Source organism: Hypomesus nipponensis, chromosome 10, assembly GCF_054491055.1.
Source record: "Hypomesus nipponensis isolate SF chromosome 10, ASM5449105v1, whole genome shotgun sequence".
NCBI lineage: Eukaryota > Metazoa > Chordata > Actinopteri > Osmeriformes > Osmeridae > Hypomesus > Hypomesus nipponensis.
The window spans coordinates 15,075,389-15,103,325 of NC_140370.1; the positions used below are offsets into that span (position 1 = coordinate 15,075,389).

Here is a 27,937-nt window from a genome sequence, read left to right on the forward strand (position 1 = left end):
AGCTCTCTGGTGTCGCCCAGTGGTTCATGAAGGGACTTCTGAGGCTAAAATTTGCTCTGGCTCAACTAAATGAACGAAAAAAGATCGGGAAACACCTTGCCTGGTATGATGAGTCTCTGTATCTGCAGTGACATTCAAATTGTAGGCTGAGAATTTGGCGTTAACAGTATTAAAGCATGAAGCCATCCTACCTTGCGACTCTTCAACGGTTCAGGCTGCATGTGGAGGCATGGGCTATTTTCTTGGTTCACTTTAGGTCCTTTATCACCAAGTGAGCATTGTTAAATAACCACACCCTACCTGAATATTGTTGCTGACAACTTCCATCCCCTTTATGACCACATTGTAGCTATCTCACATCATCTTAAATTGGGGAAATCTCAAACTAGGGGAGTCAGGTGGCTGAGCGGTTAGCAAATCGGGCTAGTAATCTGAACGTCGCCAGTTCGATTCCCGGCCGAGCAAAATGACAATGTGTCCTTGGGCAAGGCAATTCACCCTACTTGCCTCGGGGGAATGTCCCTGTACTTACTGTAAGTTGCTCTGGATAAGAGCGTCTGTTAAATGACTTAACGTAAATGGGTCTTGAACATGACAGTGAGTTCACTGTACTCCAATGGCCTCCAGAGTCTCCAGATCTCAATCCAGCAGCGCACCTTTGGGGTGTGGCTAAACGGACATCATAGATGCTCAGCCGCCACGTTGAAATGTATAAAAATACACATGATTTGACAAAGAACATTCATAAGATTATTGTTTAATCTAAATACAACTATTGCAGAAGAAACTGCTGTGATGAATAACAGTTACAAATTAAATCAGCTACATTTATAATTGTATAAAAAAAAAATACATTGCACTAATGTTAGAGTAAATCAGTTTAACTTGGTCTCTAATTGTCATACTTTGTTAACTATAATACATGTTCTACTATAGGGTAGGATTAGAAAAACATTTCATAATCATACTACAGTACGATGAAAATGAACCTCCACTTAGATGAAACAACAAATGTATCAAAAGTAGATATAATAAACATCAATATTACAGACAAGCTTTTGAATGAATACCACAAGTTCTTAATTAGATTGAACTGGTTTATGGATGACAGTTTATGGATGAAAGTTTAAACTTTACACATTGGAGTGGCATTTCTTCATATGTAACTTCATACTATATTTCACTATGAAACTCTTCCCACAGATTTCACACGCGTGTGGACGCTCTCCTGTGTGAATGTTCAAGTGCGACTTCAGATGGGCAGACTGCGTGAACCTCTTCCCACACTGGGCACAGCTGAACGGCCGCTCTCCAGTGTGAATCCGCATGTGGACCTCCAGGTTCTGGGAAGTGGCAAAGTGTTTGTTGCAAAGTCGGCAGATGAAACGCCTCCCTTTACCGTTGGCGCCCGGCTGCACTTCGCCGTGTTGCAGCCGGCTGGACTGTTCGTCATAGACCGTGAAGGCCATCAGGTCAGAACCATCAAAGTCCATGGAGGTGTTGATTTCCGAGGAAAGTGGACAGTGAGTTGTAGTAGCTCCCGAAACGCTTATTAGCTTCAGTCCAAAAGCCTCGTGCTCATCGTTTTCACTTGGATGGAAACGAGTAAAATCCAAATCACTATTCCTCTGTTTGGGCCATGGCGAGCAGAGGTCCAGCTCTAGTTTATTAGGCTCAGAGTCAATCAAGGCCTCGCCCTGAGCATCAAAGTACACCTGACTGTTAGTGTTCATATCTGACACTGGTGAGCAATCCGGGTGGTCTGGGTGAACCAATAGGCCCTCCGTGGCCGTGTCGGCGGAGGAATAGGACTGACTGGACTCTGCTATCGCCATCTCGTTGCCCTCTAACTGCCCAGAACAACCAGGCTCATTGGAGGCTGCACGCAATGTGAATGGAGAGCCCATGGTCTTCCTGTTGCCGGAATTTATTTTGGGTGCGGAGCGTTTGAAAGACTGTTTTGACGTCTTCTTCCTCAGGTCCAACTGCAGGTTTCCTTCAATGTCGTTTCCTGCCCAGTTTCTTATCTTGTTTCTGAACTGTCCTGGGCTGCTTCCCTCCCTGCCTCCTGTGATGGCCTGTGCCTGGGCTTTAGTAACTTTGGCACCTGAAAAAGAAAATATGGTAAAAATACTGGAGACACCCAAGTGGTTCTTTAAGTACAGGATGAAGGGGGACGTCTATACCACTGACATACCCTTGAAATGTTGGTTGTAAAGGTTTAAAGCATTCATTACCGTCCTTGCTCTCCGCGTTGGCCTCATTATCTGAATCTTCATCTTTGATGAGCACAACATCGGGAAACTGCAATGAAATATTGGTGAAAGTTCATTCCTCACTTTTCACGACGGACTTCTCGCGAGTTTAGCTTTCACAACAAAGATCAGATAAACACAAACGTGAGCGTTGCGCCCTAGGTAACCAGTTAATCTGAACACGAAACTGAGTAGTAAAGAAAATACATACGGATGTGCATAATTAATGAACATCGGTGGCTAAAAGTTACCTCTTCTCGCTCCATTAAGTACCCATCTCTAGGAGTTATTTTCCCATCATCGTTGACATTTTCCCCGTTGTTATTCTGTCGATGTTTAGTGCAGGTACCATCTCGCGATAAGGACACCGCGTCTGTGCTAGCTACATTTGGAGCTTGAGAAGACGCGTTGCCACGCGCAATAATAGATTCGATCAAATGCAGCTTTTTCTTGAGGTCCTCGTTTTCCTTATGTCTCTTTGATATTTCTAAATGCAGAACCGCATAACCTTCGTCGACGATTTCACAAATCTCTGCTACAGCTGCTTTGGTCAACGCCCCCATAATAATCGCCAATTGATCGTGCATAGCCTTTGAATTCGGCATGTGCATTGCCATTTCGTTAATGTCCCGGTGCGATTTAAGTTTAATCGACATTACAGACACTCCGGCAGTTGTGCTATTCAAACGGTGATCTGTTTTCTGCTGGCGGACAGACGTCGGGGTAAGCTGCAATCACCGATCCGAATTATTCGACTTCCTTTTTCCATATTGTTTCAAAATAAAAGTTCATTCCTGAAACATTGATTTCGTGTTTCTTCACATTCGAGTTCAAATGCCTAATAAGGAATATGGCATACACCTCTAAATACTTTGCAATGCTAATGTGTATAATGTAAAATGCAATATGTACTGTCTCCCAACAATTATTGTATTGTTAAATTTGCTTTTATGCTTTGTACTCCATGGTGTTTAGATTGGTAGACTCAGTGCTTCCTTGTAAAAACTGTTCCCAAAGATAATAAGAAAGGCCATGAGAACAATTTAATAGTTTCAGACCAGTTGCACACAGTTTAATGTTAGCTATTGCTGACCTATACACCAAATAATTAACAGTTGCATGCTATTTAAGAGATGTACAACTCAATACAGAGAGCATTTAGTCTTTCTAGATAGCAGGAACCAATCAATCGTAATAGAGGTCCAGACATGGCCCACATTAGAGGTAACAGTTGTTTTATGTCAGTTTACACTAAACATTGTATTTGTAATTCAACCACCTAAAAAAGGTAATATAATAGATTTAACAGGATAAGGCATAACAAAAGGTTATTGTGATTCAATTAATTCAACTATCCGTTCTTTCAGGGTACACACGTGTTCAGCCAAGCCTCTTTGCCAGTGATGGACAAGTTAAACATTGTACGGCCAATGCACACAAAACTATAAAAATTAGATACAGTAACATGGTATCAGTACTACAGTTCACCCCCTAAATGATCAACGACTACGACGATCCTTTCAGCAGCTTACATGATGAGCTAGTTTAACTTGTGTTATCTTCGGGTCATTCTGACCCATCAGTCAATGTGACCCACCGTCGTATTGCGACAACTTTACCGCATACAAAAACAAAGTGAAGCATTTTCTTTTAACCGTCGGGCTGTCTCAGACCCCCCACATTGCCAAGGTTAAAAGAAAATGATTTGTATTTGTTTTTGTATTGGGTAAAATTGGGTAAACACAACGATGGTTCATTGTGAACCTTTGGGTCATGTGACCCGAAGGCAGCACGAGGGTTAAAACCCTACGCGTTAGTGTGGTGTTTCTGTTGGTGTATCCTCAAGTTTTGTTTGCCTGCGAATCTTTTCCCGCAGTGCTCACAGGCAAAAGGCCGTTCCCCTGTGTGTACACTCTGGTGCGTTTTGAGGTGCCCAGACTGAGTGAACCTCTTCCCACACTGGGCACAGCTGTACGGTCTCTCTCCCGTGTGAACGCGCACGTGCGTTTCCAGGCTTCGCGATGAGGTGAAACACTTCCCGCAAAAGTTGCAAATAAACCGCTTGTCCCTGTTGAACTTGCTCGTGTCCAGCTGGTCGACCTTGGAGGAAGAGCCGAGGCCCAAGTTCATTTGATAGTTGGTGGATGTCAGGTCAGAGACCTTGTCCGGGTGTAGTCCTCTTTGGTCGGCTTTATATTGTGCATGCTGCATGGATACCATCCCTGGCAAGCCCTGGTTACTCCAGGAAGAGCACATCTCCAGCTCCACATCATACGGCAGAGAGCTGAGCATGGAAACGCCTCTTTTCGGTTCAAAACCCCCCGCGAGAGAGCTGGGACTACCGCTCGACTCAAAGAGTTTCCTTGCAGACTGCCCGGCGGTGACCTCAGAGTCCGACTCGGAAACTATATCGAAAACCTGCTCCGCGGTCTCGCTTTCATCGCCCCCTGTTGGACTGGAGGAGCCCGGTTCACTCGGAGTCTCTTTGGGTTTGTAACGAACGCTTAGGGTCTTCTGTCTTGCAGTCCCAGGCCCATACCTGGACGTGTTGGAATGCTGGGAGTCCTCTTGTTCAAAGTGAGGGGGGCTGGGCTCCTCTGCACTCTGATCCCAGTGGGTCAGCTTTGTTGGCATGGCGACAGAAGCCATCAGCCTGGAAGGTCCCTCTTGACAGTCATCCTCTCCAAACACCTCCATGCCTAACAGACGGATGGTGAAGACACGATGATGGGTTAGCGTGGCACACTTCATGGACATGCTGGTGATGTGTCTACAGAAACAGTATTGCGTGATGTCACGGAATAGGGATTTTGTCTTTGTTTACTTCATCAGAATTTGGTTGTGTTTGCAAAATGGGCTTTGTGTTTGCTTACCCTCCTCGTTGATTAACAGTTGGTCTTCGGGATCATTACTACTCAAGTGGTCTGCTTGCTTCTCCTCCTTTATCAGAACTATGTCAGAGCCCGTCTCTTCCTCTGGTGACTGGAAAATTACCTAGTGAGTGCACATATGAGCCACAACATCAATTTCGATTAATTCCCGCTCTCATTCCTAACTTCCTAGCGTATAAATAACTTTGACAAAAGTTATGACAAAAGGATCCAGGATCACAATGACTCATATTGAGAGACTTGTTGCTCTTATTGGTTAGTTGTAACTGACTTAAAACTATTGTACTTGCTGTGCAATATATTTTCCCTTTGGGACTTATTTAGTTTTCACAATGTATGCTTCATGTTTTAACTACCCACAATGTTTGGGGCTATCTCGTTGTTATAATCAGTGACCTATGCACTTTTGTAAAGCTGTCTTTTGGAAGTCGCTTTAGATAAAAGCGTCTGCTAAATACAGAAATGTAATTTTAAAAATATATGGTCATGCTTTGGAAAATAGCATAATCAATTTCATAACTTTATTTAATCCTTTTGTAGTAATGGATCATGAAGATTATGAATATTGCATTCACTGAATATAGGTCAGTAGGAAACTTTTTGTCTAGAAGTCGCCTGTAATCTTATTCTTACCTGATTGGTTCCAGACTTTTCAGAAAATTGCTCTTCTGGTGATTCTCTCGAAGTCGTTGTCTTGCCAACTCTTCTTGAACTACCAATTGGCTGCTTTCCACCCAATCCTGATAAAAAGGCACGTTCTGGAACAGCACGAGACACATCATTACATAAATGATTAAACACCATATTGTTACACACAGAAAATATGATTGGCAGTGCTAATAAACCATGTGCTCGTGGCATCAACAATTGAAAGTGCCACTCCTCAACTTACCATCGCACATCAATGCACCTATTTCTTGCAGGTTGCCCAAAGAAGCTATGTTTTTGTTGTGCCCACGAACGATAACTGTCTCGATCAACTCGAGTTTCCTTCTCAAAGCTTCGTTCTCTTTGTGACTCCGAGATATTTCCAATTGCAAAATTGCATAACTATCATCTACGAGCTCACAAATCTCTGCCATTGCCGCTTTGGTCAATGCCTCCATGATGGACGACAATTGAGTATGAAAAGCCTTGTAGTTTGTCATTGTCAACGGGGGTATTGGGACAACCACCTCGCTTTAGTTAGAAAGGTATTGACATTAAGGGCTTAAACAAGCCAACCCTGTCCGTAATTAAATATGCGGGTGTGATAGCTGTTAGCTTTGCTACTCATTCATCAAACCCTGGTCGTAAGGGATGTTACTGTTGTCGTTGCTGGTTCTTTCTGCTGTCCCAACTTCCGTATTGGAACCTTCAAAATAAAAGCCCATCGTGCGCCCCCTGCCCGTCAAACATTGTACCACATCGACGTTCTGAAGTTGGTGTTGGTGGTTTCCACAGCAACGGTAATTATCATAGGCCTATGTTGACATCAAAAAGATGGTACTCAGTAAGTATGCGCGAAACACAAGTAGATACAGTTCTAATAACGGAAGTAATTTGACAGATTTTCTTTTTCAAGCTCTTACGTAAAGACATTTAGCGAGTTTGTTACTTACTTGAATTGGTTTGTAGTGTTACTTATAGCCTACAGCTATGGGGGGCCATCATTTAAAGCGCTTCTCTTCGTTCAGGTCAGGTGGCACCTAGGCTAGCAATAATACTACTAGACAGCTAGCTAGTTAGCTAGTAGTATTTGAAGCCTGGCCATCATAGCCACCTCTGATCGTCACATCAGCTAGTTGATAACCGCGTGAGCAAGTTAAAAGAGCTAGCTAATTAGTCAGTAACATGTAAGTTGGCTAAATTACAAAGGTAATGCATATATTACACATGGGCAAGTCTTACTCTATGTCCAGTGAATTATACAGTACCCTTAGAGCCAAACCACGGAGTTGAAACCACTTCGAATTTGTTTAGAAAATAAAGTAAATTATATGGTTTTACAATAGTTACGGCTGCTACAGTAGTAGTAGCAGTGCTACAACTAGGCGGTTCAGTAGCCTACAATTGTACACAATACTCTTAATTTGGATAGCAGGTTTATATCTGTATAAGTATGACTTCTGTCTATGTATGTCATTAACATTTCTCCCTGCGTTGTCGTCAGTCACAGAGGAGATGGTTCGTAGCCGATCTGAGCATAACAACTGTGAGATATTTTCGCTGGAGGAGGTGTCCTTGCATCAGCAAAACATTGAAAGAATAGAACATATCGACAGGTGGTGCAGGGAACTCAAAATCCTGTATCTTCAGAACAATTTGATACCCAAAATAGGTGAGCGTTTTATTTAAAAATCAGCAACACAGCTGAACTGAATTGAAGATTTTCATGTCTGATTTTCATTAACATTCAAATGCATCGTTTTATTTTGTGACATTGGGCTTTTCCTCAACAGAGAGTGTAAGTCGACTGAAGAAGTTGGAATACCTTAACCTCGCCTTAAACAACATCGAGCTGATTGAAAACCTGGAAGGTATGTCTGCTTGTTCTGTGCAAATCAGTGACATCATGTTTTGAATTTTAAAAGGCATTGAATACTTATTGAAATTTAAATACCACCAAATCAAAACACACACAGAGTTACCTGAATGCTGGATTTATCTCCGGGATCAATGTAATGTATGTATTTGAGGGTATTATTACTCTTCTCTCCAACAGGATGCGAGAGTCTTCAGAAGCTTGACTTGACTGTGAACTTTGTGGGCCAAGTAAGCAGTGTGGAGTCATTGAGGAGCAACCTCCATCTTAGAGAGCTCTTCTTGGTGGGAAACCCCTGCACTGAGTTTGAGGGCTACCGGCAATACGTAGTGGCTTCCATTCCCCAGCTGAAGGTAGGAAGCTGGAGATACCACATATTTTATTATAATGTTTCAATGAGTTAACATATTTGTATGTAAAAGCCACCGTTTTCCTGCTGTTGCATCGATGTTACATTCTCTTTGCAGTTACATGTTTGTCTTTCTTGGAGAGCTTAAAAACAATTCTGTATCTAACGCTTTCTGTCCGCTTTGTTGCTATGGATGATGTTTCCTCCAGTGGCTGGATGGGAAGGAGATCGGCCGGTCAGAGAGGATTCGAGCTGGGCAGGGATTGGAGGAGGTGAGGAGGCGCATCAAGCAACAGGAGCAGGAGTACCTGAATAAGAGAAGGAAGGAGAAGGAGGAGAGCAATAAAGAGAAACTGAAAAACAAGGTCCTCACCAATGAAAAGAAACCAGGCTTTGATGGGCGCTGGTACACGGATATCAGTAACACTGTGTACGTGCAAGGAACCGGGTTTTCCGACACAACAAATCATTCTAAGACGGCATATCATTTACTGTAGGTCCAGATATGCCTAAATAACTCCTGGGTTTGTTTACCTCTAGCCCAGAGCCAGAAGGTAATGAGGAGAACCCGAAGGTGGAACAGTCAGAGAAGGAGACTGCCAGCCTCTTGTCCGTGGAGAAGGACAAGGAGTTCTGGGAGAAACCATGCGCCTTCACTCCCGAGTCACGCCTGGAGGCCCACCAACACCAAGAGGACATGAAGAAGAAGCAAGAGAGGTAGCCAACAACGCCTTGTATGAAAAACCACAAACCCAGTCTGCTCTCTGTCACCACTGCCTTCATCCTGTCTCCTGAGCGGATAGGGGACGACGACGATGACAACGTTGTTTGTCCATTGTCATCCTCTTCATCCCTCCACTCAGCCTCTTCCCCTGACTCCTCCTCCTCCTCAAGAGGTCGACAGAGGTTTTAATCTCTTATAGTCTATGTTTACGATTGAACAGCAAACTAACCACCCAGACAGGGATGTGAGTCGCTAAGACCATGTTCTCGAGAGTAGGGGGTCGTCACACTTCCACTCTCTCTCTTTGGTCTCCATTCCCATGACAAGTACGTCATCCTCCACCCCTACCCAATTAGCCAGCCGGCTCTTTTAATCCAAATGTAATCGCCAACGCGGTGGAGCCCGCAGAAGCTGAACCGTCAACGAGGCCCTGGAGAAATGTCGTAGTTATCGATCACGTTACTGACAGACTCGGGAGCAAGTGAGGGTGGTTTGTTAAGCTTGTCATCAGCAACCTCATTAACCCTAATGATGCTCTGTCTGATTTCATCTTAACCTTTTTATAAACATGAAGCTTGTTGAAAATCTCTGACGCACTTGCGACCCTGACAGCTGGACCACATGCGTTCTGAATATTATTGAGCTCAACTCATTAGAACTGTTGAGCCTGTGTTAGATTTATACTTTTTGAGAGCATTGTAAAAATTTTAAAGTAACATTTCCAACTCAAGTCTCACATGCAGAGTAAAGCTTTGTGCTCTGTAACCACCAGTGCTATAAGTAAACAGAACATCTATTTCTCATTTTAAATGAATGAATAACAAAAAAAATGTCTGAGAATTCTTCCAAGCCTCTCTGTGTGGTCACCGTCATGCTAGTGTCAATGTGCTTTAAATCAGCGCAGTTACTTACTTTGTCCACTGCGTGTCAGTGTAACATAAACATCAGTTTAGAACGCCAATGTGGTCCCACACAAATTAAACTTGAACATTAACTTGATTTAATTAAATGTCACCTTAAGCTTATATGCTGTACAGTATGCAATCGAAAGTGTAACAGAGTGAAATTCAACAAAAATCATCAATCCTTTTTCATCGCCTTTATTCAACTGTGTCAGAGCCAGAGGTACCAAGCACATGGCTTGTCCTGTTCGGTTGTCCTGTTATTATGCACACAGGACTGCTATAGACTCTATCCAAAACGTCTAGGGGATATGGTAACCATAACATTCCCGCTCAATGCTGTCAGTCAGACTCGCATCTCCCCCACCACCAGAGAGACCTCAACACAGAGCTAATCACAAGCTGCCATCTTTTGACTCTCTCTCAGGCATAGGGGGTAAACCAACCCTAATTAATTTGCCCACCATGCCTTTAATTAATTGTGGCCTGCTCACCCTACAGGTGACCCACTTATCAGGGTGTTAATTGGGTGTGTTTTGTACCTGCTCTCCTCCCTGGTGCTACTCTCTGTCTCTGTCTCTCTCTCTCTCTCGCTCTCTGTCTGTCTGTCTCTCTATCTCTATCTCTATCTCTATCTCTCTCTCTCTCTCTCATTCTCTGTCTGTCTGTCTGTCTGTCTGTCTCTCTCTCTCTCTCTCTCTCTCTCTCTCTCTCTCTCTCTCTCTCTCTCTCTCTCTCTCATATTCTGTCTGTCTGTCTGTCTGTTTCTCAAACTGACTCTCTCTCACCTCAGTGATGGCAGTAGCCATGCTCGCTCTACCCTTGTAGTCTGTGGCTGCTGCCACCATATTCAAACAGACCCAAGACACAGACATTTACAGTTTAGCGATTTAAACAGTGAGACCCCAGAATAGATTACTTTAGAAGTTAATCAGGTATTTAAGAGTGTCTGTGTTTAGTTTAATATGACAGTAGAGTCAGTGTTGACCTGAATTAAGATGTTAATTTGTCTCAGGTATTAGGTAAAAATAGTCACCAGTATTGGAGGAAGCTGGTGTCAGCACAAGCAAATGAGGGTTGCTTATTTTTACTTGGCTGTAATCACGCCTTGGAAATAGGAATTCCCTTTGATGTGGTGGGGAGTGAATATTTAGGGCTCCCCACGGCTGAGACCGTCTCCCATCTGCTATCTGCTTCTCAGAGGCATGGCATGCTTTAGATCCGTAAGTATTACAAATAGGATAACAAATATTGCTTCTGGCATTATCAGTGAATCCTTAGTGGGTTTGGAAAGAAAAATGTGTTAGCGTGCACATATTTGAGACATGTAGCTTTTCTTAACAGAAGTGGCTTCGCTAGTTTTAGGGTAGTATAAGATCCTTCTGGATACAGGTCATATAATAATATCTGGGTTGTGTCAGGGAACCTTGATGCTGTGTGACAAAAGCTGACAGGTAAAAACTAAAACACCTTCCGTAAGTGAAAACAGGTTTTAAACCATGTGTTGTTCAAGTGGAAAATCATGATACCCTGGTCTCCTGTCTGAGTTGCCCAGTCCGCTGACTTGACACACGAAGCCATCCTTCACTGTGTGTTGTCAGGAAAGATGAATGTTCTGTTCCAGACGCAGGTGTGAGAAGGTCAGTCAGAAACCAATATGTTTGGGTTAATGATTTTTCACAGCCTTTTTAGAGAAATGCTTTTGGGTGTGTCCAACCCTCCATCTGTCACCTGAAGGAGTCACCTGACCTCTGCCTGTCTCTACACAGCAACTACTAAGTCTTCTGTTGGACAGAAGAGGCTAGATAACCTGGATGACTCCAGGTCATTTGGACAGAGGCTGCCCCCCCCCCTCCTCCACCCCACCCCCTGTAGCTCTCAGAAATGTCTTTGAATGCACCAGTGAACTATAACGTTTCGGGTCACCCCACAATAAGGGAAACATTAGCAATTCGCCAAGAGTTAAAATGTTTATGCTGTCCGTCCATGCTTGAGCAGATAGATTTACTCAATACATCAACTGTATTCAACAAAATACTCATCCTGGCAAGTTCAGGTTGTCCGGAAAGAGTCAAATGGAAATTATTTTCCATTTTTCAATTTCCGTCTAAAAGCCCTAAAAACAAGCACATAGTGCCTGTAGTGGCTTTGCTTAGGGCTTGCTAAGTGGCTGTCGGAACACATTCTCCTCAGGGTTGGAGTCCATAACCTGCCAGCAGAGCGGGAGAGGCATGCTGACTCAGTGTCCTGATGAGTGATCCAGCCAAAAAGTTTCAGAGGAGGGACCTCTCTATGGGGTGTGCAATGCTTTACCCTTGAAAAGTCCCGCACAGCAATAACAGGATGAGAAAACGGAGAGAGATGGGAGAGAGGAAGAGAGAAAGAGATGGTGGGTGGCTGTGATATATTGGGGGAAGCGAGATTTTATGACAAAAGAATATCGTTAGAGGACTTTCTTTGAGTTAGAGCTTGTCTTTGGCGGGTTGACAAACTGTCCTTTATACGCCTTTCAAAAAGTTAGATGTTGAAAACTTTCGAACCGTTCCATCTTGCTCACTTCCCTCCCTCCCTTCCTTCTATATCTTTTATATGTAAGTCAATCTATCCATCTCCCTCTCTTTCCCTCGCTCTCTCTCGCTATATCCGTGCTAAAAAAAGAAACCAACCTCACAAAACGAGTTTAAATGAAGAACTGAACTGTACTATTGGGATCTTGTGGGACTGAAGGCTGACAGAGGAGCCGTCTTCTACTAGGCTGCTGTCAGACGTCATACCTCACTGCTGCCCTGCATGCTAGATATTCCACAGCAAGGCCTCTAATGGTCAAATCCCCACAGGGCTGAAGAAACAGCTCTGTATAGCTTTAAAGTGGTAGTTCTCCTTGACCAGGAGCTCTTATTAATTTGCTACTGGCTCTTTATAAGGGGCGACCTGCTTCTTCACAAGAACGGCGGGGGCTTAGGTGTGTGTGTGTCTGTGTGTGTGTGTGTGTGTGTGTGAGAGAGAGTGACATTTGCTTCATTCCCTGCTGCTATGTCACAACGCTGTCTCCTGTGATTTCCTCTAACCCGGGCTCATACCTGTGCAGAAAGCTGCTCTACGAAAGCTGTGTTGCAGTGTTTCATGTGTGTCTGTGACTGTGACGCCACATGTGGAGGGATGTGTCTTACGGCTCAGGGAGGCCTCTCAACAGACCTGCCTCTGCTCTGCTTTATGAATCCCCCCGGCCCGGTCCTCTGGCTAGGGCCTCACCTTCACCCTGACGGCCCCATAACTCTGATGTCATTTGTTGGCTCTCAATCGCGCACACAGACACACACACACAGACACACACACACACCGTGTTCATGCTTTGCTTCCTGCCTCCAGGGGGAAGGAGAAGAAGCCCAAGCCCCCCAGGACTCTGATCACCCCTGAGGGACGGGTGATGAACGTCAACGAAGCCAAGTATGTACACACACACACACACACTGTACTGTGTCAGTGTGTCGGGGCACACACACACTCACACTTTTAGATACAGTGTCAATTTATTTCAATCAATGTCATAGTAGTGAAGTGTATACACTGTAATGTGGATAGCAAATGCATTTCTATGTCCAAATCTTCCAATAAAACAAGAAGGAGATCAGGAGAAAGGGCTGTTATCAGGTACACAGTGTGTATTTGCAGATCAGATGCATGGATCGGTAGGTGTGGACCGGGCTACAGCGACTGACAGAATCGGATAGGTTTTTCAAAAAACGTGTGTTCTTGCACCGGGAGCCACTGTTCTGTGAATGTTAGACTGAACCTTGAATCTGTTTATAGCTCTGAACCCACTGCTTCGTAATGCCCCAATGGCTTTTCCAGCAAGGATTGTCATAGTGCTGAATAAACCGTAGTACTACCCTGTTATGGCGGGCCTAGCGGAGTGCTCTGTAATGGAATTTAATTGGTTCTACCGCTGAAAGAGGTCCAGTTTCCCTGCACAGCGACGAGCAGCCAAACCTGAAATGAAAACACATTCAATCAGGCGGTCCAGTTAATGTTTAAGAAAGGTTACAACGTCTTCCCTTTTACAGTTTCCCTCTACCTCCAAGATGTATTTTTTTCTTCTTTTTTTTTGAGTCCGGCGATTGTATTGCTTTGTCGCAGGTAGGAGGTTGAAAACGCATGGTCAGCGAACCTGGGTAAAGAACTTGCCGGGGAATGGTGTGATTGGTACATTAGTAATCTCACTGCCACATCTACTGTGCAACACTCAAACGGGGTGTTGTGTTCTGAGAAATGAGTGCCCCTGGTTCCCCTCCATTACACACGGCGGGGAGAGTCAGAGGTCAAGACCCTAAAAAACACCACTGATTTCATTTCTAATTTGTCTCTGCTTGTAGTTTATGATATCGGTATCCATCAGTTGTGAGATGGGGGTTGTAGTTTTATGGCGGTGTGTCTGGAGAGCGGAACAACAGTGACTACTCACACTGAGATCAAGGAAACCTTCAATTCCGCCAAATTGAGTTTGAGGCTTTGGTTGACTACTCTGAAAAAGGTTCATTGAGGCTCTCTTTGATGTAACAGTAAAATGATTTGATTGGTGGAAACATGCTTTTCTGCCTGTGATTTACTACATCAGTTACATCTGAGATGAAGGAAGGAGGGTAGCTGGTTTACTACAAAAAAAAGAGCCTGATCATCTGTATGATCTGCCAAATAACAAAAGGTGTTTTTGTATTATTCTGTAGATTTTCAGTAGAAAATAAGATGTTTTGTCTCAAACAACAAAGCAAGGAGCAAAGAGAGAACACCATGCATCATTGTACCTCTAGTTACAGATTGTGATAAGTGAAATCGGCCAACAAAGACATTTTTATTTATGTTTGTGTCAGTAGAAGTTATATACACGTCTAATCACACACGTGTCACTCGTAGGCTAGGTTTTGTGCTCAGAGACGAGGAGGACAAGAATATGCTTGTTTTGGACCTGGAAGTCTACAGGTAAGACAACAGTATAATGAGTTAACAAAACCAAAACTAGAGCAATTATTTAGTCAAAATTGACTTAACCTGTGCATCTTCCATTCCCTAATTCTCCACAAACAGACATATGGACACCTCTCTCATGGATGTTGACATTCAACCACTGTACGCTAGAGTTACAATCAAAGGGAAGGTAAGTTTCTGAGTAAATGCAAAGTTAGCACCCCCTGTAACTTTGACGAGGAAAGTGTCATTTGATGCTGGGATATACAAAACCGAAATTACATGGGGTTACATTTTTGGGGGTAAGCCGCATTTAGTCGGCTATTTTTGAACTTCTTTACGAAGGTAAAACAGTAATTCATTCTTGATTTAAAGGTTCTAGCTTTAATTCAACTGAGTTATTCGAGTGCCAGATCAATGATTGAGTGTGCCGATCAGTAAGATTTAGTGAAACATTTTTTACTACAAATCAATATGGTTTTCAAGGTCCATAATTTTCTAACTTGAGACAGTAAATTCCAGTGGGTGGAAGCTCCCGAAACTTAGAACATTCCATTCTAGACATTCCGTTCAAAGGGCTTCACACACTTTGACAAAAATAATTAACGGCACATCTGTGAAGCAATTTCCTGCCTGTGAACTTTTGAGTTTGAAAAGATGGCGCTTGTCCAATGCAGTTAGACGACAGCCATGCTGCCATCAGTCAGTGTGTAATCTCCCTCGTTACCATAAGGCAGTGTGTGTTAGGGATGTGTTTATCTACACCCTGTGTGCAGGACAGGAAAGATATTCCTTAACATGTTGAGACAAGTGCTGGACATTTAATCTCCCTCAAACAGACCAGTGTGACCTTTAAGCCTGATTAAACAAACGTTTAGACGAAGCGAAAACAGTTTAGTCTCCCCCCCCCATTTTCTTTTCTTTATTTAACTGCAATAAACAAATGAAAGATTTAGGACCTTGAAAAGGTGATATAAATGATTGCCAGTTGAACAGTCTCTGTGGACATCCCAAACCAACTGGTGTTTGTGGGGAGACTTGAATGTCAGGGCTGTGCTCCAAGAGGATTTATGGATCTGCATATTAAGACCAGGGTCAGTTCTGATTGGCCCGCCAGTGAATTAATAGTCGATGCATGATCTTTGGAACGATGTAGACTTATAAAATCTCTTAATAATACGAACTAATGTAGCGAAGAAAGGGGAAACTGATATGTAGAGTCATTCAAGGTGTCTATCAAGTCCGTTTCACAGTTTGAACACCTGTTATTTTGACAAGTGAAGGACCCAGAAGGAGCAGGGAGAAGGCTTTTTGGTGTTTGTACCTGTGAGTTTGGGCATAGTTGTTCTTAGCATCACGTGACTGAAGGGAATACTGTTTTGGGAGAGCTGGTAAAGATCCATGACCGCCAGTCACTCTCTGTAAGATATTCCTACAAGTGCCCCAACTTAGAAAGTGTACCTATAAAAAGCCCCACTAATGATGAAAGCCATTTGACCAACTGTAACTGTCTGAATTCATAATCTGTGCATTCATCTTGATAATTACGTTTGTGAATAATTGATGCCCCAGATTTTCCAGCTGGTGCTGCCTGCAGAAGTCAAGCCAGACAGCTCTACAGCCAGGAGGTCCCAGGCCACCGGTCACCTGGTCCTCACCATGCCTAAGGTACAGCAGGACCCCTGGTCCTCACCATGCCTAAGGTACAGCAGGCTCGCTGGTCCTCACCATGCCTAAGGTACAGCAGGCTCCCTAGTCCTCACCATGCCTAAGTTACAGCAGGCTCCCTGGTCCTCACCATGCCTAAGTTACAGCAGGCTCCCTGGTCCTCACCATGCCTAAGGTACAGCAGGACCCCTGGTCCTCACCATGCCTAAGGTACAGCAGGCTCCCTGGTCCTCACCATGCCTAAGGTACAGCAGGACCCCTGGTCCTCACCATGCCTAAGGTACAGCAGGCTCCCTGGTCCTCACCATGCCTAAGGTACAGCAGGCTCCCTGGTCCTCACCATGCCTAAGGTACAGCAGGCTCCCTGGTCCTCACCATGCCTAAGGTACAGCAGGCTCCCTGGTCCTTACCATGCCTAAGGTACAGCAGGCTCCCTGGTCCTCACCATGCCTAAGGTACAGCAGGCTCCCTGGTCCTCACCATGCCTAAGGTACAGCAGGACCCCTGGTCCTCACCATGCCTAAGGTACAGCAGGCTCCCTGGTCCTCACCCCATCCCGTCCAATCTTAAAACAGCAACGTTACAATATGAGGGGAAAAAATAAAATAAAACCAGAAACTATATTTATTTCTATCTGGATAAGAGCATCTGCTAAATGACTAAACGTATTTACTTCATAACTATCTGTTATGTTAAATGACTGTGATTTATTTTTTAGATTAAGTTGTATGTATGGTTTGAAAGCATGTCTATAGTAAAAAAGAATCATTTCCTTTACATGGTATCATAATTGAATACTGAATACTGTAATTTGACTCTATGATAACAGCATAATAGCAAAGGAACTTGCATACTGTATGTTTACACTCCAAGTGTGTAGAAAATTGAATGAATTAGTCAACATCTGGTGTATAAGCATCCCCATTACAATTAAATCAATAATTAATTTAGGATAAACAATGATCAAGCACGCCCGCTCCTCCAGTGATCGAAACAAACTGCTCTCTCAGATCCATGACGCGTGATTCACTCTTCTGACTGGCACTTGGACTGATTCTCCACGAGCTTCATCATTAGCTGCTGTTCACCGCATTTATCAGCGTTATCGTTCAGACAACCTCGTTATCTCACTGCTGTCGTCACTCAACACCCTGCCTGCATCAACCACTGGTGTGGAGGGTGCACTGCACATAAAACGACCAATGGATTTTATAACTGAAAACCATTTGTGTGTCCTTGTGTGTTTCTATACTGGGTGTTTTTAGTGTTTCTGTGTAGAGGTGATAGTGTTTTATAACTGTGTCAGTGTCGTGTTGGTGTTCATCTAATCAATCTCTACTTCTGGGGGAGTCTGTATGGTAAGAATGTTGTCGTTGACTACACGCGGCTATATAGTTTCCGAGGCACGCAGATCTGATTTAACACAACATCATCTGCATTGTCATTACGCAAACAGATGCTCATGAATAAGCCAGGGCAGTTAAACCTACGAAACGCTCTTTAATCTTCTTCTATTCGCAGACTTTTACTTTAAGCAAGCGACCAAGACTCTGTGTTCAAATCTCCGCGTCTCTGGTTTATGGGGAAGGAGAAACATAACAGATGATGCGTTTCCTGAATTCCGGGTGGAAAGCGTAGCTGCAGCCAATCATTACACTTCGGAAGCCATGATTGAGAGAGTGCTAAATCAAATCAAAGTTTGTTGATGGCACTGTTGATTTGTGATGACATATATATGGCAGGGATTCTGTGATTTATCTTTGTTTACTGTTGTGTTTGATTCTGGATCTTAGAAGGTGTGATGTTTTTTTGTCTAATGTTGCATAAAACATCTAACTCTGCATTAAAAAATATATATTGGTCCACATCTGCAAGTCAAATAAGTTAAATCAAGCATTTGCCTGTACTCACATTCCATGTTGACAACCAATAGTTGACGGTTATTTGACCTTTTTCAACAAAAGACGCACGAAATGTCCCTGTGCTGAGGTGAAGTGTCTGCTAAAACTTTATAGAATCCATAAAGAATGCCAGGTGGTGTTTTTACAGACCTTTCTGTGTTTCTATAACATTTCCATATGGCTTTCTGCTCACTCCTTCCTGTAATCTATTGCAGGCTCAAGGTGAAATCAAGCCAGCAAAAACGGCATCACAACCATCAAAAGCTTCGCAATGCACATCAGAAGAAAAGATAAGGTATTTATTTTCATTAATTTCTCATGATTTTTATGTCCTTACCAACCTCTTTGTTTCTGCGAGGCTTATGAATAACTCTTAACTTCCCTGACCCCAATTACAATATATGTGTGTGTGTGTGAGTGTGTGTGTGTATCTTTTTTGCCTGATCAATTAAACGCTGCATGAATAAAATAAAATTAAAAAAGTAAAGCATAAAGCAGCATGAACTCCATTCCAAGTAACACAATCAGTTGTCCCGCCTGAAGTGTTGACTGAGGATACAATGATGAATCACAAAAACTTGAGTAATGTTAAGACTGACCTTGCCTAACAGCCTTACATTAAACACCTCACGAGGCTCAGCTGTGCATCATTTAAATTGCCCAACATAGTTTTCATGGACTGTCTTAGCCTTGACATCAGTACGCACGCCTCCGTCAGTGCTGTCTTGTCTGCCTGCGTCCGCTGCGTATTGAACTGTGACCGTGGATCTCATCAGGAGTACAGATGATGCCTGTTAATGATCATGTCACCAGAAGGGTCTTACAACCCTGACCCTTGACCTGCTTGTCGTAAGGACTGCAGTGAGACGTTCACAGTTTATATGGAAATGGCTTCCAAGTGCTGCTCTAAAACCAGGCTTTCTCTCTGAGTTCTGCTGGTGAAGGTCTGGATTGGTTGGATTGGGAAGGTTTACAAAGGATGACACCTTTTTGATTGACTGTGCTGCGTCACAAATTGTACCTTAACCTGCACCTGAATGTTAGGGGTAGTAGTAGGGACTGTGAAACACTTCACTTTAGCGATGCAGTTAGTAAAACAAAATAAAGTTGCTTGTCAGATTAATTATTTGCCCTAAAACTCATGTCATTTACATATTTTAATTACAGTTGGGTAATATTCCGCCTAATTAGTTTTAATCTTGAGAAGTTCAGAAAACTACAGTTACTAATGAGGCATCCATGCTTATCTGTTGAGCCTCATTGTTCCTACAAACACTAAAAACAGGCACCTATTATTTATTTTTTTATTAATATATTTTCTTTTTTTATATTGTTGTTTTTATATAATTGATAGCTATGCTTCTGGCTATGAGTTTGCCTCGACAAAGCCAAACTAAGATCCCAGGGGTCCTCAGCTGATCTGCTAGCCTGTTATTTGGTTTTCATTAGTCTCCATCACCTTGCCTTGGGCTGGGCTGCCACTCTGGAAAGGAGGCCACATTTCCATTTTATGAACCGTGCCCCTGTCCTTCAGCAAGCCCATCAACCAGACAGAAGGCTGCACTGTAATCCTGTACACCCAAGTTGAACATTAGATTAAAAAATAAAATAGAAAAAGTGCTAAGTAACTACAGTGACTATTAGCCTAGTGAATTGCAGTGGCTGAGCTGTTAGGACCTGATTAAATGTGACCTCTGACCAGTCACGTCTGGCTTGACTACCAATTGCATATCTTTTCTTGAGGAAGTAGAGAGCTATCTGGAAGGGAGATTGTGTGGAATGGATTTACTTGTCTGCACTAGGCAGAGCAAGGCAAGACTTTAATTTACATTAAAAGTTATAGACATAAACAGTCACAGTGGGGGTGTTAAGATTAAACTGCAAGGCACAGTGGTAGTATTTAAAGTCAGCTAGTAGCTGGTTATTTGTGGTGAAAACTAATTTGTTTTGCTTTAGTTTGGCGACCCCCTTGTAGAATAATTTGATTAACAGCCAAGTGTTTTTCCACATCTCTTGGTCTGGGCTGACCCTGTACAGCAGCTTTTAAAAGACCTCCCTATTCTAAGAGTAACTATGCTTTACAGTCACTGCCCATCTTTGTTGATTATTCATAAACGTCCTCCTTTTTACCATGAGCTATCACTGTCAGACATTTTAAATGATGCACATCCCCAAACTCCTTCATATACTGTGCATTATTATCGCAAGTCAAACTAACGACTCTATTTATCTGCCGTGGTCTACAATGCACTGACGTCCAGGTTTACCTGTCTATTACAAAGATGAGTTTGGAGTCTACATTTAGGTCACGCTCACAGTTCTCATTAATCTTGCCCTGGTCTCATAATGAATTTACTATGGATTACCCTAGCCATCACAATGAGAGATCTGTTAGTTAAAAGGACTCCAAAGAAGGAAAGAACAGTCACAAATGTATAAGTAACTCTCTTTAGTCCTTGTATTCTCTGCTTCTTTAGTCAAAATGTGACTTTATAAGATTATGATAAGAGCACGCAACAGGCCTAGTTAGTTCTAAACCCGATTGGGCTGGGATCTATGGCAGGCATTGAAGCTAACCAGAACACTTTGATGATGGTACAATCTCTGTCCCTGCCACAGTGTCATTTCTGTGATTTCAGTCACAGAAAACAGAAAGATGCACTTCAAGCCTTAATACAAGCCAACAACATCTCTGCAATATCACTTCCTAAACCACGGCTACGCCGCAGACATTCTTCCCAGAGTGTGCAGATGCAACAAAAACAACTCAGGGCGAATCTTTTTGTTTGTTGTTTGTCATTATTTTCCACCAGCTTAATTTGCCTTTGCAATAAACAAGTTGCAAAATTCTCAGTGTAATGAAGTGGTGAACAGGGCCCCTCCTTTGCCTCTCCTCCACTGTAATTTGAACGGCTGCATGGTGAGATTAAATTATAATTGCCACGCTCTCCTCCATAAATCACCGGCTTCTGTTTTGTTAGTCTCGTTGGTGGTGCCCACTCAGACGCTGCGTTGCTGTGTGTTGAATGGACGAGGTGGAATTACGCCACAGTTTAATATTGTGGTTTAATAACGGGCAAAGGGCAGCAGTGCTGTCTCAGTTTCGTTATCACTCCAACAAGATGGCCAATCAAAACAGTGCTTCCCAGGAAGTCCAATTACATTTAGTCTTTTAGATTCATTTTTCTACATAGAACTAACAGGAAAATGTCAAGTGGCAGATAAGGGTAGAATTTTATGAACATAAAGTGTAAATAAGGAGTGGCCAGATGCGGATGTTTGATTATTGAAAGAAGATATTTCCGTCCTGTAGTGCAAATGCACAACGTGGGGTTTTGCCTTCGAAGTAACCTTAGTTACCAGGACACTGTCTCGTTAAGCGTGTGTTACATCACCAGTTATGGTAAATGGACTGCATTTATATAGCGCATTTTCTACCTTAGCGGCACTCAAAGCGCTACACAATTTTTGCCTCTCATTCACCCATTCATACTCACCCTCACACATACTGACGGAGGCAGAGCTGCCATGCAAGGCCCATCAGGAGCAACCTGGGGTTCAGAGTCTTACTCAAGGATGCTTCGACACATGGGCCTGGGAAGAGTCGGGGATCAAACCGCCAACCTTGCGCTTAACAGACGACCCTCTGTACCCCCTGAGCCACAGCCTGTTCAAAAACTGCTCTAGCTGTAGTTCTTTGTTGTTCTGGCAGCTGTCTGATTTGCCACAAAAATGGGTTACTAATGAGCCATTTTGATTATTACACTGCATCCAACCCAACAAAATGTAGAAAAGTTCAGACTGTAGGTCTGGACACAACCAGTGGCGGTTCTAGTTTAATTTAACTGGGGGACCGGGGGGGGGGGCAGTGTTTAATCAGAGGGGCACATTAAAAAACGGAAACAAATTATATTTAAACATTAAACACTTAAATTTTCTTCACATTAAAATCATACTAAATGCTCTGACTCTCCCTCTTCCAGCTCCTCAGCTCTCTCAATACCTTAATATGTTTCTCTAACTTATTTATTTACTGGGGCAAAAAAGGCTGAAATGTCCCTTCCTCGGTTCATGATGACTACTAGAAGAAGAAAACTGTGTAAAAAAAAAAAACAACAATAAAAAAAGAAAACGTTTATTTTTTTATTCAGTCAGCTCAGGGGGGCACTGGCCCCTGTAGGCCCCCGTGTAGAAACGCCCCTGGACACAACATAACTTTCTCAGTTTGAGAACTAATTAGCTGGTGTGATAGCTCGTTTTTAATGAGCACTTCTCAAGATTAAAAAGCAGCACAATCTGGCATTGCAATGAAGTAATTCTCTTTTTCATGGAAATAATTTAGCTAGGCAGTAGATGTGGTGGGATAAATGAGCTCAAGTTAGATTTTTATTAGCGATGTATGTAGCAGATGTTTTCTTATGTCAGCAATGGGGACTTTGTTAACAGCAAGTACCAACTCACAGTACATCTTCACTTTACGTAGTTGCATTCAGATCCTTTCTCTGTTCTCAGTTAAACATTTTTCGGAGATATTGAATCTGAGATAAGTATTGTGATAACTCATCCTCGTTTTACAGCAAATGTGATGACCTACTTTATAGGGAGAGACTTGTGAAATATCTTTCATAATAGCAAAACCTTTGAGATGATTGTATGGACTTGATCCCCAGGAATGACTTGGCTTCAGTTTGAACAGATTCTTAACAGGTTCTACTTTGTTGGGGGATTAATGAATAATTCATGCTCTCTCATTTTTCGACCATTCAACGACACCAAGTGAGAGCTGATGTGAATCCATCAAATCTAGTTCATTTGAGTCTTTTCTCACAACGTTTTAGGTATTTGCATTTACTTCATCCAAATCAACAGTGTTTGACCTAACCTTGTTTACTTCATCCAAATCAAGTGTTTGACCTTACCTTGTTTACTTCATCCAAATCAACAGTGTTTGAACTAACCTTGAGCATTTTATGACATCACAGGACAGACAAGGGGACTGAGCGTTTGGAAGTGGACCCAAGCAAACATTCTGTCATCGACTTTGCAAACATCGTACCGAGAACAACGACCAGAGAGGGGCCGCTCGAGTTATCTCGCAAACAACATCTCTCGGCAACAGAAGACTTTACATTTTCAGATGGATTTGTTGATGACCCCGATGTCCCCCCATTGATGTGAGAGAAGAAAGCATATCAGACTGTCAAATCTCAAGAAATTTTGATCTTTACAAAAGAAGGTTAGAGCTGAAGCTGTCACAGAAGTCTACACTTCTGATTTGTTTAATTGAAACACAAACACATTCCTCACATTCTCTGTTCCTCCTAAATGTAATGACGTTACTTGCAGGGCTGTTTACAGTTGTACTGAAAACTAGCAAATACAGTTTTTTCAAATGTTCTCACAAAGTGGAGATTAAGTTTAATATCTGTGTAAAACATTGTCAATTACGTCAAATAATGCGTATAAATTTGAATAATACGGAATACATTGTGTCAGTAGTCCAAGCTTTCTTCCCAGCTACAAATTTTTCTTGAGCTCCAACTGTGCTTTAAAATGAATGTAATCGTTTTTCTTCTTCAAGATAGCAAACTTGGATGGGTCTTTAAGATATTATTCTGACACAGTTACTGCCCAAAGGACATAAAAATACTTTTGGACTTAATGTTCATCTTTGAATCCTCAATCATATTTTTCTTTACTGTGAGTGGTCAGTTGAAAGGCTTTGAGGTTGTGACTTCATGATCTCTTCTCTCTCACATCACTCTCTCAACACTCACATGTCAACATGGTATTTTTCAGAGAACTGTTTTTGGTTGGACCATTTTCCTCTAACAGTGTGGATAACCTTTTCCTCCGAGCTTAAAAAAAGAATCCACCAGTAATACACAATCTTGCCGTCGTACATTAATGTTAAAATTAAATATGCTCTCTAAGTAAGGGTAAGTAGAAGCTTTGTGCAAATATATATTCTACAATACTTTAAATGCTAAAGGTCAATCAAATTATTTCAATATTTAAAAGATTTGTCAATATTTTACCTCAACCACTAGTTGGCATACCCCTCACAAAATGGCTCTCAACACAGAGTTATTATTGCTTCATGAGTAATGGTAATCTTTGTTGATATGGCAGTTGGTCTATAAAGATAACACATGTTGCTTGCATGATGTTTTCTTCTGAATCACTTCACAGTCAAATGAAGCAGACAAAACTGTGCTGATGGCATTTGAAATATGTCCACTCTGCTTCATTTATCAAACACGGACACATTGGAAAATGTTCAATTAGAATTATTTAATTTCATCCGAGTGTTTGCAAATCCCCCTGTAATCACTGGAACCCAGTCTGTGTCTTCAAAACATTGTTTTCATTCTGAATATAAATTAATTCGAAAAATAATAACTGTAAACCTTCACTTAATAAAAGGTTTTTGTATAATTTGTACCAGGAATACCATAGAGAGGATGTAAAATTGAAGCTTTACCAGAAAACTATTCTCCAGGAAATAACTAATACTAAGTTCTAAGAACTGACTGTGCAAAGATGTCTGCTCTCTTGATGTACTGCCATGGTGAAGTCAGAGTGAAACAGGAAGTGCAGGACAGGACAGGAAGTAGGAGCTGGAAGTCTTGAGGTATTGAGAAGAAACACGTGATTGGTGGGGTGTTGAAACAGTCTGCCAGGCAGTATGTAGCGAATACATTTACATTTAGTCATTTAGCAGACGCTCTTATCCAGAGCGACTTACAGTAAGTACAGGGACATTCCCCCTGAGGCAAGTAGGCTGAAGTACCTTGCCCAAGGAAACAACGTCAATGGTGGGAGCGGACGGTTGCCTGTATACCTCTGACGGAACTTGCAATACCACAGGACACAACGTCATTTGGCACGGCCAGGAATCGAACCAGCGACCTTCTGATTACTAGCCTGATTCCCTAACCGCTCAGCCACCTGACTCCCCAAATAGCAACTTCTATCTCACAGAAAGTCACGAAACCCTTTCTAGACGCCTCCATTACCTTTTTTTTTTTTTTACAATTATTTCAGGGAAGCAAACTAACTTCCGTTCCAACCCAGGTTGTGTCCTTGAAACGTTCCAGCCTCCCTTCCCTCGTTCGTCTTCCAGCTGTACTGAGGGAGACTGTAATCCATGCAACACGGCCTTAGGCCACTCACACATGCATGTTTGCCAAGATGCATATGCTGCAGTTCTGACAGGAGGGTATCAAGTGGTTTGAACTCCTCTCCACTCTTGCACCTCTATCTCCACACAGGCAACACACGACAAGGTCTCATTATTCCACGCACAGCCGATTATGAGTAATAGTTTTTATGCCGATGGGCGTCCCCAAGGGTTCTTCCCTGTCTTGGTGATTTATGGGGTAGTGCATCGACTCAAACAGGCAATCCCTTTGAAGGCGTCAGATGCAATCCTCCATGTGATACTGCAGCCAGGTAACCTGTACGAACCTTGACCCCTGATGGTGGAGTTAAGTCGGTTTAGTTCCAATTCGCTCCTTCTCAGTGGCATCCAATAGGATTGAGGGAGGAGTAGCAGCCTGGCTCAATGGCAGTGGTAGCCTAAGGATCCTTCGCCTTCAACATACTATGCTACAAAACATCTGTCGCCCCCCCCCCCCCCAAAGTCTGAGGCAAAGCATCAACATTGCATCATTGTCCATGGTCATTACTTCATACTACATTGCACAGCACAAAAACAATCACCCCAAATAAAACATTTGAGAGGAAAATGTTCCTGCTATTTGAAACCTTATTGGTAATAAGTGTGTTATGATGTGTTGCTGTGACACTCGTATAGTATACTTATGGTATATGTTTAAACAATCTGAATCAGAAACGGCTTTATTGGGCAAGTAAGTGACACACAAACAAGGAATTGACAATGGCAGGAAGGTACATACGGTAAACATGTAGTTTTAAATACAAGATGTAGAAAATTAACAACAGTATCTAAATTATTCTAGCCAATACTTCACAATGTGAACAAAGTTATATAAAATAAGATATAAAGAAGAGTGCGACACACTTCAGTGTTTCCCCATACATCCTCCTTCATACAAGTAACAGCACTCAGGAACAGGGAGTAACATCTCTTTTCCTGTGCCATAACCATGTTATCTGTTGGCATTACTGGAAACATTAGCAAGAGAATTATAATCTTGGCAACGAATGATATGTGTGTCGCTTCCACATAAGGTCACAATACATGAAAGCATTTCGAGATTCATCTATGAACTACCTTCAGGATAGAAGATTTACTGGCAATGAAGTAGTTAAAGAATCCAGAGACAGTTTCACCTTGCACGTTTTGACCTTTCGGTCGCTGTGTTGATAACCAAGGGACTTGTAAAGACAACATGTTCATAACCTTTACCAACAGATGCTGTGAAAAATCCTGGCTAGTAAAGTGTCACTGCCTGTCTGTAGTGAGAACCAACCAATGTTTATGATTAGACAGAGCAAAACGCATCTTATGTAAGGGTTAGATGTAATCAGTGTTATTGTCATAACCCTTTTCCCCCCACAGTATGATGAAAAAAAAAGAAATTTGCTTGGAGTACAGCTCAGAAGAAGCACCAAGGATCCCTGTAATGACACACAATGTGACTCGCTACAAGGCAGACACTCTTACGGGCTCTGTTGTGTTTCAACACACAGGGACATTAGGATGGATTCCTTTCCCATTGGCTGTGAACTGTAATTGTCTATTTACATTGTCGCCACTGAAGTGCTTAACACTCGTGCGGTCAAGGCACACCAGAAACATTTATAGATTGAAATATGAATGGCAGCACGCGCGTATTGTTTTCTGAATGACGCTCTCGCTCACCTCTTTCTCTTACTCGCTGATATTCATTTAAAAGAATACATTATTTAAGCAACCTGCTAGAGTGACTTCCTTTCCCTCTTGGCCTCCCAGCAGGTTGTGTGTCTGTCTAAGGTTGGCTGAGAACAGCGTTGGGTCCACAGCAGCAGCTGCAGAGGGATCCTGGAGCGTTGCAACACCCAGCCTGTGTAGAACACGGGTCGTGTGGGTGGGTGTGTCAGGGGTGTCAGAAGGTGTGTGTGTGTGGGGGGGGTGTTTGGTCACAACCGCTGAATGTTAAGGGAACAGGTAGAATATTATAGGGTCTGTGTTTCCTGGCAACTCTATTGGATGCAGACAATCGGGGGGCATTGGAAAACAATGCAAAAACAAACTTGACAGATTGGATTGGATTTGATCAGGTCAGAAAAAGGGAAATGGTTTAGTTTTATAAAAAAAACTTACCAAAAAACTGTTGAGCTACACCTTCTGGGTGTACACATGATGTATTGATGTCAATATGTTGTTTTTGTTTTTGTAACACAGCTATCATCCATCTGCTTCATGTAGAATTACAATATGATCAGGATGAATTGTTGCTGATAAACAGTTTGCAGACTGGAGTTGAAGACTCCTGTGCCTCCTGAATGGGGCTACATGTGTTTTCAAGCAACCTGTTCATGTGAGAAGTCCTTTGAAACCCTCCATGTATGAGTGAACTAAAGGTGATGAAAAAATCTATATTGTTGCTCTGTAATGCATCTCTGTGTTGACGTGTTGAGATGGCTACTTTGACGCTACAAGCAACCATTGGTCGGCTGAGTGCACTTGATGGTAAAATGAAAGGCCCTATTGATTACATTTTCCTTGAAATGTTTCATTGCAACAATGAATGAATAATCTGTATTTCCTTTTTCACAGGAAGTTTGACTGT

At 42.5% G+C, this 27,937-nt stretch overlaps 3 protein-coding genes across 6 annotated transcripts; 1 reads left to right on the forward strand and 2 right to left on the reverse strand.

Annotated features, from left to right (window-relative positions):
• Positions 1 to 758: 758 nt before the first annotated feature.
• Positions 759 to 3,013, reverse strand: LOC146271954 (uncharacterized). The gene is made up of 3 exons (XM_084706831.1): positions 2,507 to 3,013; positions 2,238 to 2,304; positions 759 to 2,107 (listed from the first exon to the last, which is right to left on the reverse strand). The coding sequence occupies exons 1-3, from the start codon at positions 2,909 to 2,911 to the stop codon at positions 1,134 to 1,136; spliced, it is 1,446 nt and encodes a 481-aa protein (XP_084562957.1). The 5' UTR covers positions 2,912 to 3,013; the 3' UTR covers positions 759 to 1,133.
• A 240-nt stretch (positions 3,014 to 3,253) lies between these two features.
• On the reverse strand, positions 3,254 to 6,461 carry LOC146271955 (uncharacterized). The gene is made up of 4 exons (XM_084706832.1): positions 6,039 to 6,461; positions 5,780 to 5,904; positions 5,129 to 5,249; positions 3,254 to 4,954 (listed from the first exon to the last, which is right to left on the reverse strand). The coding sequence occupies exons 1-4, from the start codon at positions 6,292 to 6,294 to the stop codon at positions 4,062 to 4,064; spliced, it is 1,395 nt and encodes a 464-aa protein (XP_084562958.1). The 5' UTR covers positions 6,295 to 6,461; the 3' UTR covers positions 3,254 to 4,061.
• Positions 6,462 to 6,551: 90 nt separating this feature from the next.
• Positions 6,552 to 23,790, forward strand: dnaaf11 (dynein axonemal assembly factor 11). 4 transcript variants are annotated; one of them, XM_084708368.1, is made up of 12 exons: positions 6,552 to 6,638; positions 7,299 to 7,466; positions 7,588 to 7,665; positions 7,851 to 8,023; positions 8,229 to 8,449; positions 8,560 to 8,736; positions 13,015 to 13,092; positions 14,557 to 14,622; positions 14,728 to 14,797; positions 16,180 to 16,275; positions 18,392 to 18,471; positions 23,159 to 23,789. In XM_084708368.1, exons 1-12 carry the CDS (start codon positions 6,629 to 6,631, stop codon positions 23,352 to 23,354), a joined length of 1,413 nt encoding a protein of 470 aa, XP_084564494.1. In that variant the 5' UTR covers positions 6,552 to 6,628; the 3' UTR covers positions 23,355 to 23,789. The 4 variants fall into 4 exon arrangements, with proteins under 4 accessions (XP_084564494.1, XP_084564497.1, XP_084564496.1 ...); XM_084708371.1 differs by lacking the exon at positions 23,159 to 23,789 and adding an exon at positions 22,954 to 23,144; XM_084708370.1 differs by lacking the exon at positions 6,552 to 6,638 and adding an exon at positions 6,651 to 7,003 and having other exon boundaries at positions 23,159 to 23,790.
• The last annotated feature ends 4,147 nt before the right edge of the window (positions 23,791 to 27,937 follow it).

Bases quoted from the DNA above. Each gene is read 5' to 3' on its own strand.
- LOC146271954 (XM_084706831.1), bottom strand. From the start codon at position 2,911: ATGTCGATTAAACTTAAATCGCACCGGGACATTAACGAAATGGCAATG. The intron at 2,305-2,506 runs GTAACTTTTAGC...ATTTCATTGCAG, and splicing joins ACTTAATGGAGCGAGAAGAG to TTTCCCGATGTTGTGCTCAT. The intron at 2,108-2,237 runs GTAATGAATGCT...TTTCTTTTTCAG, and splicing joins CAACGCGGAGAGCAAGGACG to GTGCCAAAGTTACTAAAGCC.
- LOC146271955 (XM_084706832.1), bottom strand. From the start codon at position 6,294: ATGACAAACTACAAGGCTTTTCATACTCAATTGTCGTCCATCATGGAG. The intron at 5,250-5,779 runs GTAAGAATAAGA...TGCACTCACTAG, and splicing joins AAAAGTCTGGAACCAATCAG to GTAATTTTCCAGTCACCAGA. The intron at 4,955-5,128 runs GTAAGCAAACAC...TCCGTCTGTTAG, and splicing joins ACTGTTAATCAACGAGGAGG to GCATGGAGGTGTTTGGAGAG.
- dnaaf11 (XM_084708368.1), top strand. The intron at 7,666-7,850 runs GTATGTCTGCTT...TCTCTCCAACAG, and splicing joins GCTGATTGAAAACCTGGAAG to GATGCGAGAGTCTTCAGAAG. The intron at 14,623-14,727 runs GTAAGACAACAG...CTCCACAAACAG, and splicing joins TTGGACCTGGAAGTCTACAG to ACATATGGACACCTCTCTCA.